The 15,783-nt window shown below is 27.6% G+C and overlaps 2 protein-coding genes across 3 annotated transcripts; one reads left to right on the top strand and one right to left on the bottom strand.

Moving 5' to 3' along the window:
- Positions 1-1,015: 1,015 nt before the first annotated feature.
- On the bottom strand, positions 1,016-14,515 carry LOC126902211 (uncharacterized). 2 transcript variants are annotated; one of them, XM_050679253.1, is made up of 5 exons: positions 14,454-14,515; positions 11,284-11,360; positions 1,688-1,843; positions 1,461-1,628; positions 1,016-1,400 (listed from the first exon to the last, which is right to left on the bottom strand). In XM_050679253.1, the coding sequence occupies exons 2-5, from the start codon at positions 11,338-11,340 to the stop codon at positions 1,224-1,226; spliced, it is 558 nt and encodes a 185-aa protein (XP_050535210.1). In that variant the 5' UTR covers positions 11,341-11,360; positions 14,454-14,515; the 3' UTR covers positions 1,016-1,223. The 2 variants fall into 2 exon arrangements, with proteins under 2 accessions (XP_050535210.1, XP_050535209.1); XM_050679252.1 differs by lacking the exons at positions 11,284-11,360; positions 14,454-14,515 and adding an exon at positions 5,342-5,483.
- LOC126902213 (uncharacterized) lies at positions 11,846-13,955 on the top strand. The gene is made up of 4 exons (XM_050679254.1): positions 11,846-11,980; positions 13,130-13,285; positions 13,366-13,533; positions 13,699-13,955. The coding sequence occupies exons 1-4, from the start codon at positions 11,873-11,875 to the stop codon at positions 13,870-13,872; spliced, it is 606 nt and encodes a 201-aa protein (XP_050535211.1). The 5' UTR covers positions 11,846-11,872; the 3' UTR covers positions 13,873-13,955.
- Positions 14,516-15,783: the final 1,268 nt, after the last annotated feature.

The raw sequence follows: 15,783 nt of genomic DNA, 5'->3' as shown, positions 1-15,783 counted from the left end.
TTGTTGTTTTATTGACATATTTTTCAATGATGGAGTAGAACCTCCAACGGCGAACGGCCAGATCTTTTCGGCGAAGCATCCAGACCATCGGATGGGTCTCTTCGGAGACCGGGTATCGTTTTCTTTTTTATATTATATTTATGTAATGAGCTATATTTTATTAATTATTTTATTGTAAATTAACTTAATTTTGTTTATGTGTGGAGAGCACGTGTTTCCCTTTTCTTCTAGCCAACGCTAAGGAGCGAGTNTTTTTCTTCTAACCAACGCTAAGGAGCGAGTGTCCAGACCGCTCCTGGTGTTCTTCATTAATTTCCGATTAACATTAACGGATGTGTTCCAATACCGTCCGTGATGTTTGTAATATTATTTGTTTAAATATTTTATTTTATTTGTATTGCCTTTATTTGTAGACATGGTTTTTGATGCATTCGCATTTTTGTCCATGTTTAACTTAATTTTCTTTTTTTAACAATTAAATTAAATTTCCTTATTATTTTCAACTGTAATATTTATTTTATTGCGCGAGTAACTTAATTACTCGCGTGTATTTATCCCTATTACTTAATCTAGACACGGGCTACGGTATGTTTTACATATCAACCACATACAACTTTGATTGGCATAATTGTGTTCTATAAACCACGAGGCATTATAGTAATTTATACATATAACGACATATTAACTTAGATTATACTTTTAATTAACTTAAAATTAAATTCCACCTATGGTCCGGTAATCATATCTGATAGGTGTGACACCTCGCCTAGGTGGTGGCGACCCTTGCTACTCTAGCTAGTCGTTATGTAAGTGGCAAACCACGTTGTTGTTACAGGCCGAATTACTAATCTAAAAGCCCGCTTGCAATATAATTACTAATAATTTTAAAGGTATTATCTTAAAAATAACTTACAATTATAATAACTGAATATATAGTATTAATGCTTTTAATAAAGGTTACTATTAATTAAATAACTAAATGAAAATTTGTTTATATAATTAATAAGGCATGTAAATCATTATTAATTATACTACGTCACCATGGATACATCGATTAAAATTATTATTCAAATAAACAATTGAATTCGTTCTAATAATTGCACTAATAAACAAATAAAAGGTATATAAATTAATGTTTTGAATTAAGTTATATAATAATTAACATATACATAAGATATAAAGTTTAAGAAAAAATTTAAGGTAAAAATAATTTTAAGTAATGCTCAATCTTCCCATGGTCTCAATATATCTAAAATAATAACAAAACTGCCAACTTCAAATCCACTCTTTTTTGTAAAAAATAAATTGATCTTGTATGAACCATAAAAGAATTGTTTCGCCTTAAGTACTGTTCTTTCAAAAACTTCTATTGGATCCAAATTTGTCATTTTATAATTTCCCTAAAAATTTGCTGATATTTTTAAAAGTTAGTTAGTATGGTAATTAAACAATTAACTTACTAGTTTTACAGGACAATCATAATCACTAATATTTAAATGGTTCATAGTAAAGTTCCAACCCTCTCCTAACAATTTTTTCGAAATGCTACAAGCATTTTTAGTTGAATAAACAAATGCATTACTCTTCCACCCTCCAATTTTACTTAAAACAGCCATATTTACATTTGACTATAAATTAAAAAATGTATTAAATAATTTTTTTTTAAATACTTTCCAAGAATTCTTACGTTTAATGAATCGTCAAATGGGATTTTATTATTGATATTTCCAGTTAATACTGCTCTTGATGTTGAAGTTTTAGTCGCATGAAGATTTATGTCTATTAAATAGTTTATGCTTTCATTAAACTTAAATGCTGCTTTAACTTTTATTTTAAATTCACCCTAGTAAAAATTTATAATGCTTTAAAAATAGTTATAATTTAAAAATACGCTATAATGAGAATTAAATAGTCTAACATAAATATAATACAAAAAAAGAAGAAAACGAAATTAGTAGTTCTTTTTTAAATATTTGTCATAAATATTGAATAATATCTAAATAAATGTTCTAATATTGATGGAAACAAAAAGAAATAATTTTGGTGAAAATTAAAAAGTTTAGCTGAAATTTTTATTTTTTTTTCAATAGGATATACAGGGTGATTTTTTTATTATAACTCACTCAATTACTTACAGAATAATAATAATTTAAAATTTTTTTTTTATTATTATCTTTAGTTACACATTATTCTTGAATTATTAACTATGTAATACTTTTTAAGTTCATCCCTTATGCCTGGTAAGGGTGTCAACTTTGTTTTTTTAAATGGTAACACATATTTTTAATTTAATAAAATGTTTGAGTTTTTAATTCAATAATAAATGGCATTTGAATTTTTAATAAAACTTAATTTGTTTATTAGATATAAACATTTAAAGTTTCAAATTTTTGAGTTAATATATAGGTATAATACACAAGGGATTACAAATACAGGTAGCTAATTGGTTTTTTATGAAATTGCTATCACATTCACGGATTGTTTATTATAAATTATGACTATCAATAGATATACTTTTTGTATTGTCAGTTAGTGTATTTATAAACTCACAACAATGTACCTTACTATCATTGATAATAACAATGCTGTGTACCTGCTAATATCGATGTCATAAAAAATCAATTAGCTACCTGTATTTGTAATCCCTTATGTATTATACCTATATATTAACTCAAAAATTTGAAACTTTAAATGTTTATATCTAATAAACAAATTAAGTTAGACTAAAAATTCAAATGCCATTTACTATTAAATTAAAAACTCAAACATTTTATTAAATTAAAAATATGTGTTACCATTTAAAAAAACAAAGTTGACACCCTTACCAGGCATAAGGGATGAACTTAAAAAGTATTACATAGTTAATAATTCAAGAATAATGTGTAACTAAAGATAATAATAAAAAAAAAATTTTAAATTATTATTATTCTGTAAGTAATTGAGTGGGTTATATGATTACAATACGTATATTATTATTTTTTTGTTCAATTGCTCTAAGGAATAATTTTATTGCGATGATAATAAATATGTATATTTAAATATTATTAATAAAACATTGAAAAACAACCAATGTTGGAATAATTACTTTACAATGTCTAAAAATTTTTATTTTGTATGTGCTATTGCAATAATTGTAATGCACACATTTATATAAATAAATACTCAAATATAAATAAAATTATTTTGTTTATTTAAAATAGGGTATTTATAAATTGCAGTTTATTAATTGTAAAGTATTCTTAAAGTTATTATTAAATATGTTTTGAATACACAATTGTATTTTATTTTTGTATTCAAATAATAAGACATCAAACATTAAAGATATTAAGTTGTAGGATATGTTTTTCTAGTCATCTGTATTTTTTCGGGTACTAATACTACAGTATATTTGGTTTCGATATTTAGAGTATTATTAATTCATTGGAGTTTGACATGAATATAAAATTCTTTGTTATAGTAACAAATTATAGTCTATGACTTTGTAACACAATTTTGTTAATATTGTTGATATCAAAAATAATGTTAAAATTGAATTATTATTATGATGTCCTCGGAACCAAATGCCACTTTACTATTGAGCCTATTATCGTAACTCTAAAAATAATAAAAAGAGAAGATAATGAAAAGATGAAAGAAATGAGGAATTGGGTGAGTCTAGGATTTTTAGAGTACGATCTGTTATATCAGAAACAGTGTCCCAGGTTCTGTGTAGAATTAGTAGGATGAGGTTAAATACTTGAGTTTAAACTACTGAACATTTATTTCCTGTCAATAATCGGCTACTTCGAGTATCGATGTTTTCCTGACGATAGTAACTTGAGGACACTTAGACACACTTTATAAAATAGAAAGTTACCAAAAAAACAATATAAATTGAGAATATTTTATATAAGAAAAATTATAAGAAAAAGTTAACACAATATTGTTTTAATGTTTGACACTATACATAAGACGAACAATAATAGGTATAGCATAATATGAGAGCACATTCGAACAGACTGGTCACTAAGGGATTTCTCATGCAAAAATAAGATTTGTTTTCCCCTTGAGCTCATTGTCAGTTTTAACAAGGCTATTTTTATTGATAAGTTATCCAAACAATGTATAGAGTGTTCAATAAGTAAAGAAACGGATTTTATTGTTCTCATTTTTGTAAGAATTGACCCGTTTCCTTACTTTTTGAACACTCTGTATAACAAATACTGATGCATAAAGTACGTTGGTTTGTTATTTTCTTTTACAATTGTATATATGACTTATTTATTTTAAAATAGAATTGACAAATTTATATTCCCTATTTTTACATAAAACAAAAAGATTTGATAAGTGTAAAATAATCATTCTCATTTGAAAGAAAGACATCTTTAGTGAAGTTAATTTAGTTGACATATTTATGACATTTGTGTGAGATGTATATAAAATAAATACAACTGATAGTACACAAGTTTTAGATTTCATATTTCAGTTTAAATGACTATTTATGAAGAATAACCACTCCGTTGTTATTGGCGTGGACTAGGTTTTTAAAAATGTATTATTGAAAATTAAATGAATGATCAATATTGTGGACCTGGGCGAAAACTTATCGTGCCCAGATAGCCGGGTACTTTTACCGGAATCTATGATTTAACCTTAAGGACGTGTCCTATATGCGTGTGGCACGCAGTGCTCTAGATGTGGGGCAGATCCCCAGCTAAGTGGAACTAGTATATATACAGAATGAAACAGATCTAACTAACAACTCATATAAATTATAATATACATAATATTTTATACTTTTTTTTTTTAATCAATTTTTACTATAAATGTTTTATGTTATTTTTCGGAATTACAAAAAATATTTAAAAAATTAATTTTTTATTAAAATTTTGTTTAAGATTTGAAGATAGCCATTTTATAGATAGTTTTAAAGAAAAAATTTAATACCAAAAACTCTTATTTTAATTCGATAGTTACGTTTATACAGCATTTTGATGTTTGTTAAATTTTGATTTTTTACAATTTTCCTAAGGTATCAAATGTTAGTCCATATTATGTAAAGTATGGAAGTAAATACTTATTACGTTATATGAGTTATATGAGTTGTCAGTTAGATCTGTTCCACTCTATATAATATTATAAATTTAATTTTATAAATTATCAATGTGATATTTATAACTATTATACCAGCGAAAATAAATTTTGATTTTCGCTGGGAATGATAACTTTTAAAAGAAAATATAAAAATTTTTAGAGTTAACTTGAAAGTGTTTTTTGTATTCAAACGCTTAACATACTCAGATTTCTATAGATGATATAGTTCTTAGTCATTATTATTATAAAATGTTTGTTAATTACTTACAACTGGAAGATTAGGCCGAAAAAGTTGTTCACTGTTTATATTTTTTATCATCATAATAAAAATAACGAAAATGATTGTAAATGAAGTGAAATGTTTTATTTTAAACATGATAATGATCAATTTTTCTTTTCAATCTTTTTGTTTAATAAATTATAACCTTATAATAAACGTTTGTACTTAAATTTAACTTCACACAAATAAAAAAACTATTTCAATTCATTTTAGTATTTTATTAAAATGTTTGTAATAATATATTTTTATACAAAACTATTGTAATCATATTTCAGCGGAAATTTTCAGAATTAATTTTGTTTTTGATTATATGTATAATTATTAAAAATATGAAATAAAAATTATTTACATTATTTCATGAAGCTCATTTTTGCTAAAATGTTATTTTAATAATGCATAACAATATTTGTATATATTTTTTGAACAGGAAAAAATACAAATTGTTTATTAGCTTTTATACTATAACGTAATTTGTTTTTTTTTGGAGGACGAGTAGCACTTTGGATTTAATTCGTATATATTTGTAAAAAAATGCTTAATGTGTTGAAGTTGTGTAGATAAAAATATTTTTCAATTAATTTTTTTTTGTCTAAGCATAATATCAAAATTACTATGTGGAAAATATTATAGTAGTCTCATAATAATCATTTTTTTTTCTGTTGAAGTGAAGTAATTATGCAATATATTTAGACAATATAACAATTTCAATCAATCTTCATAAAATATTTTACTGATACAATTTGTTTTAAAGTCAATTTAAACTAAGTGAACACTCTGTATATAAATAATGATAAATAATTCATTATACAATTGGTATAGGAAAAATAAAAATACACCATCGTATTTATAGTTAAAAAATATGTAAAACTATATTATATCATTACTCAGTTATTTTAAAGTAAAATAATATGAGAAAAGTATACATATAAACCATATTTGTTGATAATCTTCAAGATTTTCCTGTATTAATAAATTTTTTTTTGCTTTATATTTACTCAAAATGCACAAAGTTTAAAGTTTATAAATCCTTATAAAATTATATATTTGTTGGTTAAAATTTCATAATAATAAATTAAGCCAAAAAAAAAAATTATACTTCAATTTCAGTTGTTTTTTTTAATTAAATAACTATGCCTAAAGACAAACAAAGGTTATCGTTGTGTCTAATATCTATTGTTTTAGAGTTCGGTGAAAATGTGTTTACTATTGTTAATATAGTCTTATTGCGCAAACTTTGTGTAATAAAATTTGATTTTGTAAGACGATCTAGTATTACCCAGCATATTAGAACAGACAAACATCAGCGAGCTAAGAACGTCAATAAAATAAAAAAACAAAAAACTGTTTACAACTGATAACAACCTTTCATAAAGTCGACTTTTAATAAGGATTTATGCAGATGTGTGATATCGGCTAATATTTCATTTCACAAATTAAGTAATATTTTTTAAGTACTTATATGCAAAAAGATATTGCCAATGAATCGACACTTCGAAAGTTTTATGTTGACGACTGCTATGAAGAAATGATAAAAAACATCAGAGGACGCATTTATTAAAAAAATTTGGATATCAGTGGATAAAACTACAGATATAGAGGGACGTTACATTGCTAATGTCATTATAGGTACTTTGGAATAAAATGAATTTGGTGAAATATTTCTTCTGATTACTAAGGCATTAGATAAAACCAATACTCAACTCTTAGTAAATTTATTGATAAATCATTTAACATTTTATGGCCTGATGGAATCAAACACGACGAGGTTCTATTGCTTCTATCAAATGCCGCACTCTATATGATCAAGTGTAGAAAATCGCTCAGTGTTTTATATTCAAAAATGATACACATTACATGCACCACGCATGGCTTCCATAGAGTTTCCGAAGAGTTGCGTGGCACATTTTGTACAATAGACAATATTGTATTAAATTTAAAAAAAAAATTGTAAAAAAACACTATCACGCATTAAGATACTTAATAATCAAGCATTAGAAATTCCATTGCATCCAGAACCTGTTGTAATTTGTTGGTGTACACAAATAAATGCTGCAATTTTCTATAGTGAACATTATGAAAAAATCTGTGAAATTGTTAATATGTTAGACTCAGAAGAAGATCTTTGTATAAAAATCGTGCAAAAATGTGTTAAAAGTAATTTGGTATACATTAAGTCAAATTTCAATTCAGTCAGATTCAATTTTAAAATTAAAAAAACAAAATATGTCATTAGAGGAACTTTAGGTATTGTAAATTAAGTTCAAAATCAGTTATAAGGAGCTCAGGATGATAATGGAAAATATATATATAAAATATTCGAAGCTGTATTTAACAAAAATATCGGTTTAACTACATTAAAGCAAATATATAAAATTATTTGTGGAACGAGTACTGACATGGAAGGTATATCTGAAGATTTAAATCTTAATGATATCAATTTTTACAAAGATGCTCCTATACATCAGTTGATGTAGAGAGATCTTTCACAGTATACAAAAATCTTTTAAACCACTACCAAAGATTATTCAAAATTGACCAAATAAAAAACACCTCTTACTAAATATAGGCAAGGAATCGCTCTCCTCGTCACTAGTACCGCTTACATCTTTTTCTGTAGGTGGTTTACCAAATAACTTGAGCTGTAATATATGCGCTTTGGTGGCATATCGACGGTTCACTGTTTCTTCAACGTCAACTACTTGATTTGTGTCCCCAAGGCGGCTCTCTATGACCACTAATGGTTCACGGAATTTAGTTTGCAGTTTCTTTGGTTCTTTTGTTGAGGGGGAGACATCTAAGGAGTACAATCGTTCTTGCTTCCAACTCTTTATGGTGATGATGTATATCATGGCACAATTGCCACTTGTCATAACTGTCTGCAATCTTTTGTCGAATCTCTTCTTGGACTACCTTAGGATGTGTATATTTTTTCTTCACGTCAACTATAGTATCGAGAACACCTCCAGGTAGGCCTGCTTCAAATCCATATATTGCTTGGAATGATGATACTTAAGTGGTAGCATTTTCCACAGTATTTAAACAAAAAATCATTTTATGTAAGTCGATATCCCATAATATCACGTTTTTTATCGCTGTGCTGATGACTGACAGAATTGTGGCATTGGCGCGTTCAACTTGTCCGTTGTGGATGACGAACGGCGACTAAATGGTGTTTGATAGCTTGATTTTGACAAAATCTAGTGAAATCTTTTGAAGTAAATATACTTTCTCAGTCTATAATAAGCCAACTCAACAGACCATATGTGTACATAAAATCATAAAGTCGTGTTATTACCTTTTTGGCATTAATCGTCCGTGAGGGGTATAATTTAACAAATTTTGTCAGATCATCTATGAGTACTAGGAGATGTTGATTCTCCCTAGTGCTGCGTGGAAATAGTTCCAAATGATCGGTATTAACTGTATTAAACGGGCGTTCTCCTTGTAGAATAGGATGTAACTGACCCGTTACTTCACTACAATATACCTTGTGAAGCGTACATTCGGGGCAGAAACGTATGTGCCTAGTCACGTAATGCCGCAATCGTGGAAACGTATAGATAATCTCTTACGTAGATTATTCGGCACCATAAACAAAATATAATATATATATAATCTTTTCTACGAATTTACACCCTTCTATACAAAATACAATTTCGTAGCTCGTAGTTTTGACGTAATTTATTATTATAAGTGTTATTTTCTTCGGCACTAATTATACTGGACAACTCAGCATCACTTGGTTGTACACAACAGATATACTTCTGATCCGACATAGCAACAAGCACACCCAAACGTTTATTAATTAAATCGTGTCAGACGGTTCTTCGACTGGGGCATGACTTAACGCGTCCACATGGCCTATACTCGAGCCAGGTTTGTGTTGTACCTGTATGTCATATTCCTGAATCAGGTCAAACCATCGCGCGATCTGGGGTTTTGACGTCCACATTGCGATCATATAAATAAGTGCTTGACAAACAGTAATTACCGCGGTATAAATACCAATCAACCATAAACGAAAGATACAATTTCCATCAATTCTAGTATACTGTAATGATATTTCATTTCCGCCCCATTTGTCTTCTTACTAATCAAGTGCATGTCATTGTTGTCATCAACGCTTTATATTTATTTGCGTCAAACAGGCGTAATACAGGTTGTTTTGTTAAAGCTGTCTTTAGTTTACTAAATGCCGCTGTTTATTTCTCTTTCCAATGGAATTTATTGCCTTTCTTCAACAAGTCTGTAATTGGTCTAGCCAAATTCGCAAAATTAGGCTAGAAGTGCCTGAATAAACTTACAAGACCCATAAATCAACTTAGCCAAGAAAGTCGAATTCTCGTCGCACAGAACACACACTTACTCGGTCGCAAAGTGAGTCCTACTTTTTGTAGTGTTATGAACGTCTGTTATTGTTTATTTTTCATATCTTCCCAATTAATGGCCGGTATAAAATAATCATCAAAATAATTGACAATTATTTTATTTTTCAATTCACCCATTGTTCGGTCCATCGTTCTGTCAAACTCTAATGGTGCATTAGTTAACCCGAACATCATACGGATGAATTGGCTTGTGGATCCAGAGTCCAATAGACAAACAATATTACACTTATTATTGATTTTTGCATCCTTCACATGCAACATTTGAATTACTGTTGATTGTTCATCAGATTTCACTAAATTAACATTATTATATCTTACCTTTCTCTCAATATAACTTGAACTAAATGGCTTTACTTCGTTGTATTGTCACTGTCATGTGTCCGCTTTGTCACACCGAAAACAAATAATTGTTCGTCTAATCGTTGGACAATCACGGCTAATATGTTCTGATTGATTACACTTAAAATACACAACTTCAGTGGACTTTCTGCGACATTTTTCAGTCTATCTGGCTGGTTTTGTAGTATTTTACCTGTGTTTAGTTACATTTTTGTTCTGAGTCTGCACTTGCTCACCTGTTCTGTTTTGCACCCTATTCAACTTATTAAAATGTGTAAAATGTGTGCTCGTTCTACTATAAACATTGTTATGCTATTCCTGTCGACCATCTTATATTCTTTCAATAGTTTTAATATCCTTTAATAATTCATTATTATTACTATGACTTTTCCATATCAGTGTACTAGCTATTCATCTGATGCTAGTCCCAGTAAAAAGTAATCACGGGTATCTTCAAACGTTAGTCCAACAGTATTACAAAATTTTACTTTTCTATGGAAATATGCAGTCACAGTTTTCATTTTAGATTGTACACATTATTGCATAAGGACAAATCTCTGTGCTAAACTAGCTTTAACAACAAAAGTATCTTAGAAAGCCCTTTCAAAGTCAGTACAAGTAGTAATTGCTATCAAATTACCCAAATACCAGTTATTTACAGGCCCGACTGTTTGTCTGGAAAGTTGTAATTTAAATCCTTCAGGCCAACTATGAAAAATTCTGGATGTATTAATATTAGTCGACCAATCTGCTGCTAATTTAGTGCAGCAATGTCGCCTTTATCATCAAATACATTTATAGTCTATGTCAAATACGGCATAACACGGAACGCACTTTCTCCATTGTCGACACCATTTGATTTCGTGCTTTTAATGCTTTTAATAAATTTGTTAAAACGTCAGTAGCCATTATAAACTCTTGAAATACAATTATACACGATTTAGATTTTAATTAACTCTCGTAAATTAACGACCGTCACTAACTAAACAACTAATGCTGATATCAAATAACATATATTACCACCATATATTGTCGCACCGTATAACTGGTTCGATCACTATAACATAACCTCGAAATGTTACCGACAATTGATCCCCAAGTGGTAAAACATAAAAAATTATTTCTTTTCGAAATTACGAAATACCCCGTACTTAAGTAATAAGATATACGTAAATAAAAAAAAACACAAAAATTAATACTTACTACCGAAGCTAACACCATTCTGTCTTCGTTTGAGGGTATGAGGTTTATTAATTCCATTTATGAAAAATGTTAACTTCCTTTAAAATAAATATTTAAATTTAATAATATAAAATATTTCAAAGTAAAAGTAGCCTTAGTAATAAATTAAAAAAAATATGCTTTTAACCTAGCCTAAAAGAACTATAATTATTTAAAAAATATAATTTAAACAAAATGATAATTGTATCAAAAGTTATAAACGTTGTCAATTATGTCTGTATACTTGTAAAAATAATTACATAGGCGTATTTATAAAAATGACATTCAGTAGTACCATTCGACAATCAGCAAACAAATTATTATAATTATGTTATAATATAAGAGCTTATTAAAATTGCATTTTTTCATGTTCATAAAATATTATTATTATTGTAAGCAGTATTAAAATCACATTAAAGTGAAAGTATGTAAAGTATAAAATAAAAATGATTGAAAATATATACTCAAAATGATTGCAATAGATTTATTAGTTAAATTTAAGTATACACGTTAATTATAAATTTGTAGTTATAAAAATAAAATAAATTAGAATTGACATTTTTCCAGTAACATGTTTGAATCAAAATATTATAGTTTATTTATAATCATTTTTGTTGCATTTATTATGACGATAAAAAATATACGCAATGAACAACTTTTTCGACCTAATCTTCCAGCTGTGAGTAATTGACAAAATTGTTAATTAATTATTTTTAAAAAATTATTTCATTCATACAAAGTATTTTAAACACAAAAAAAATGTTCATGTAGCTCTAAATCACTTCTATATCCTTTTAAAAATTATAATATTACGTAAATATATACAGAGTAATTATTTTATCATAACCCATTCAATTATTTACAGAATAAAAGTAATTAAAATTTTTTTTTTATTACCTTTAATTATGTATTATTCTTGAATTATTAGCTAAATATTACTTTTAAAGTTCATTCCTTATGCCTTGTAAGGGTGTCAACTATGTTTTTTTAAATGGGAACACAAATTTTGAATTTAATAAAATGTTTCAGTTTTTAATTTAATAGTTAATATGCATTTAAATTTTTAATAAAACTTTTGTTGTATATTAGATATAAAATTTTAAAGTTTCAAATTTTTGAGATATTGTACAAGTGTAAAACACGAGGGATTACAAATAGGATTTAGTATTATTATCAATGGTAGTAAAGGCACATTGTTGTGAGTTTATAAATGCACTAACTTGCAATACAGAAAGCATATCTATTTATAGTCATAATTGACAATAAAGGCTCCGTGGTTGTGATAGCGATGTCATAGAAATTCAATTAGCTACCTGTATTTGTAATCCTTCATGTATTATACATGTATATTAACTAAAAAATTTGAAACTTAAAACTTTTATATCCAATATACAAATAAAGTTTTATTAAAAATTCAAATGCCATTTACTATTAAATTGTAATCTCAAATATTTCATAAAATTCAAAACATATGTTCTTATTTGAAAAATCAAAGTTGACAACCTTACAAGGTATAAGAGATGAAATTAAAAAGTATTACATAGTTAATAATTTAAGAATAATATGTAACTAAAGATAACCAAAAAAAAATTTTAATAATTTTTATTCTGTAAATAACTGAATGAGTTATGATAAAAAAACAAAAAAACAAATTTTATGAGCGATTACTCGTTTTTACTAAATATATCAAAAATTTGAGGGTATAGAAAAAATTTAAATGCAAACTTAAAATTAGCACAAAAGTTTGTGAAGAAATGTATTATTTTGTAAACGAGTGTAATAGACTAATAAATAAAAATATTAATTTATTGATGTTAATTTTATTAAGGGTGAATATAAATTGAAGATAATAGCAGCTTTTAATTGTAATACAAGTAAAAATTATTTGATTGATATAAACCTGCACGTTTCAAAAGTTTCAAATACGAAAGTAATATTGACTGGAAATATCAACTATACGGTTCCATTTGACGATTCTTTAAATGTTAGCATACATTTTTTTTTTTTATAAAAATAAAATGTTTTTTTTAACATAATAAGGAAAACATTCAATTTTTTTCATAGTCAAATATCAACATGGCTGTTTTTAACAAAATAGGAGGATGGACAAATAACGCGTTCGTTTATACTACAAAAAAAGCATGTAGCACCACTAAATTTATGTTAAGAGATGGATGGAAACTTACTTTGGATAGTATGAACATTAGTAATTATAATTGTCCTATAAAACCTGTAAGTTTTCATAGTGAATAAAATTATTCACATCATTTAATGATTACACTAAATCATGCCACTTAAAAAATGTAGATGTATACTTATAGTTATAGAAGTACTACTATATCTCTACATTTTTAAAAATCAATAATTGATTTTTTTATTGATTGATTTTGTTTACAGGGAAAATATGAAATGACTAGATTAGATCCACATGAATTATTCCAGAAAATATTAAGGGCTAAAGATTTTTTTTATGGTACATACAAGGTTCAGTACTTTATAACGAATAACAAAAATATAGAAATTGGATGTTTAATTGTTATCTTAGATATACTTAGACTGTGGGAGAATTAAATGTATTCCGACATATCAAAAAATGTATTATTCCAGTTATTTATAACACATATGTTGATTCATTCAGGATAACATTCATTTTCTTGGTTAAATCTTGAACTTTTATAAAGGAAAAAAGTATTTAATTAAAAAATCTCTACAGTAACATATACTTTAATAAATTTTTTTATTCCTTTTAAATATAAAAAAACCTAAACTATAATTTTTGTTAATAGAACCATATTTTCAATTTATTGATAAAACAGAAAAAAAATGTTTTCAAAAATCGACAATTTTCGTTTTTGTAACCCTTTTGTTTTAACTAATAAATAGTATGACCATGCCTTTGCGGAAGGAAAAGAAAATATAAGATTTGGTATTTGAACCTTATAATATAGTAAATCAAAACAACGCATGTACAACTAATAACAAAATGATATTTCGTTAAAAAAAAAACAAACAAGAGTAAAAATTGATAAATAAAATTAGAACAAATTACTTATGAATAAATAACAGAATATTCTCTTTTCTAACTAATACATATATTATATATATGTGGACTGTATAATCTTTTAAACAAACAAAAAATTCTTAATATTTACCGACTGCCGTTTTGAGGTGATGAATACTGTGAAACTTTAGACACAAGGAAGGCAAATAACACCGTAACCGATGAGTTGCTCAATTGAACAATTGTGGCGACAAAGTAATACTCGTCACAAAACATTTGGCATTGATTTGGCTGAAACGATTGAATAACTGAGTGCGAATGAATTAGTTTTCAATGCCACACGTCGCAGTGACCGGTCTTTACAACAGCACCGTCATACTGTTACGACGGTGGAGGTGGTGGTTTTTAGTGAAAATTACGGAAAATTGTCAACGCGGAATCTTCGGTCCCTTAGAAGGCTGCAGAACAATAATAACTTGTTGGAAAGTGTCAGCGGCATACCTGTTGTGACAATCACAAACGTGTATGTTATGATCCACTGACTTGCTCATACCAATTACTGTATTTAATTTTTTAAACTAGTGTCACCCCATTTTAATGTGTACCTAAAATTACACCCTCCGTTGAATGACCTAGACGTCCTTCCAAGATTAGGGGAAGGGATGGGCAGTGAGTACTAATAATTTTTTTTTACAATAAAAAATTTAACTAGAGAATTTTATAAACAGTAGGGTTCCTAAAAAACTAAGAACAACTTGTATTATCAAATGGTCTCAATACCAAAAAGGAGTGCATTTTAGGAATGGAATAAAATACTTAAAATAAGGAAGGTTTTGCTAGTCTGTTACTGGTATTTAACCAGTTTCACGATTGGTCGCTTTAAAATACTGTTTTGCGTGCGTATAGTGACTACACGCATTATCTGATGGATGGACGGCAGTTATACGTTCCATTGGCCAGTCAGTAGGTTGGCGGTTGAGTGCTTCAACAATTACAAGGTCGCTAACTTGCATATTGGGTGTTTGTTGAAACCATTTGAGGCGGCTTTGCAGGGTGAAGAGGTATTCAGTTGTCCAACATTTTTAAAATTTTTGATAGCATTGTCGAATAAGGCACCTTATAATAAGTGCCATCGATCTAATCGGTCCATGGAAACGTTCGTTAACCCTTTCTTTGTCAATGAAAAAATTGACTGACCTATTAAAAAATGACCTTGTATAAATGTACACAAATCATTGGGGTCAACTGACATCGGTGTGAGTGGTCTTGAATTGAGGATTTCTTCAATACGCACGATTAATGTAGATAATTCTAAGACAGTAAATTTGGTTACCAATTACATGCTGCAGATGATATTTATAGCTCTTGATAGCTGTTTCCCACAGTCCACCGAAGTGAAGTGCTGCTGGCGGGTTAAAGTGCCAATAGAAATCCATGCCGACATCAAAAATGGGTGATGTAATTCAACACGATAGGATGAT

Source organism: Daktulosphaira vitifoliae, unplaced genomic scaffold (genome assembly GCF_025091365.1).
Source record: "Daktulosphaira vitifoliae isolate Bord-2020 unplaced genomic scaffold, ASM2509136v1 Scaffold_3, whole genome shotgun sequence".
Taxonomy (NCBI): Eukaryota; Metazoa; Arthropoda; class Insecta; order Hemiptera; family Phylloxeridae; genus Daktulosphaira; species Daktulosphaira vitifoliae.
The sequence above is the reverse complement of the archived record's forward strand: the minus strand, read 5'-3'. Positions and strand labels throughout refer to the sequence as shown.

Bases quoted from the DNA above. Each gene is read 5' to 3' on its own strand.
- LOC126902211 (XM_050679252.1), bottom strand. From the start codon at position 5,449: ATGTTTAAAATAAAACATTTCACTTCATTTACAATCATTTTCGTTATT. The intron at 1,844-5,341 runs GTAAGTAATTAA...AATTTTTACTAG, and splicing joins TTCGGCCTAATCTTCCAGTT to GGTGAATTTAAAATAAAAGT. The intron at 1,401-1,460 runs GTAAGTTAATTG...GCAAATTTTTAG, and splicing joins ATGATTGTCCTGTAAAACTA to GGAAATTATAAAATGACAAA.
- LOC126902213 (XM_050679254.1), top strand. From the start codon at position 11,873: ATGTTTGAATCAAAATATTATAGTTTATTTATAATCATTTTTGTTGCA. The intron at 11,981-13,129 runs GTGAGTAATTGA...AATTTTATTAAG, and splicing joins TTCGACCTAATCTTCCAGCT to GGTGAATATAAATTGAAGAT. The intron at 13,286-13,365 runs GTTAGCATACAT...TTTTTTTCATAG, and splicing joins CATTTGACGATTCTTTAAAT to TCAAATATCAACATGGCTGT.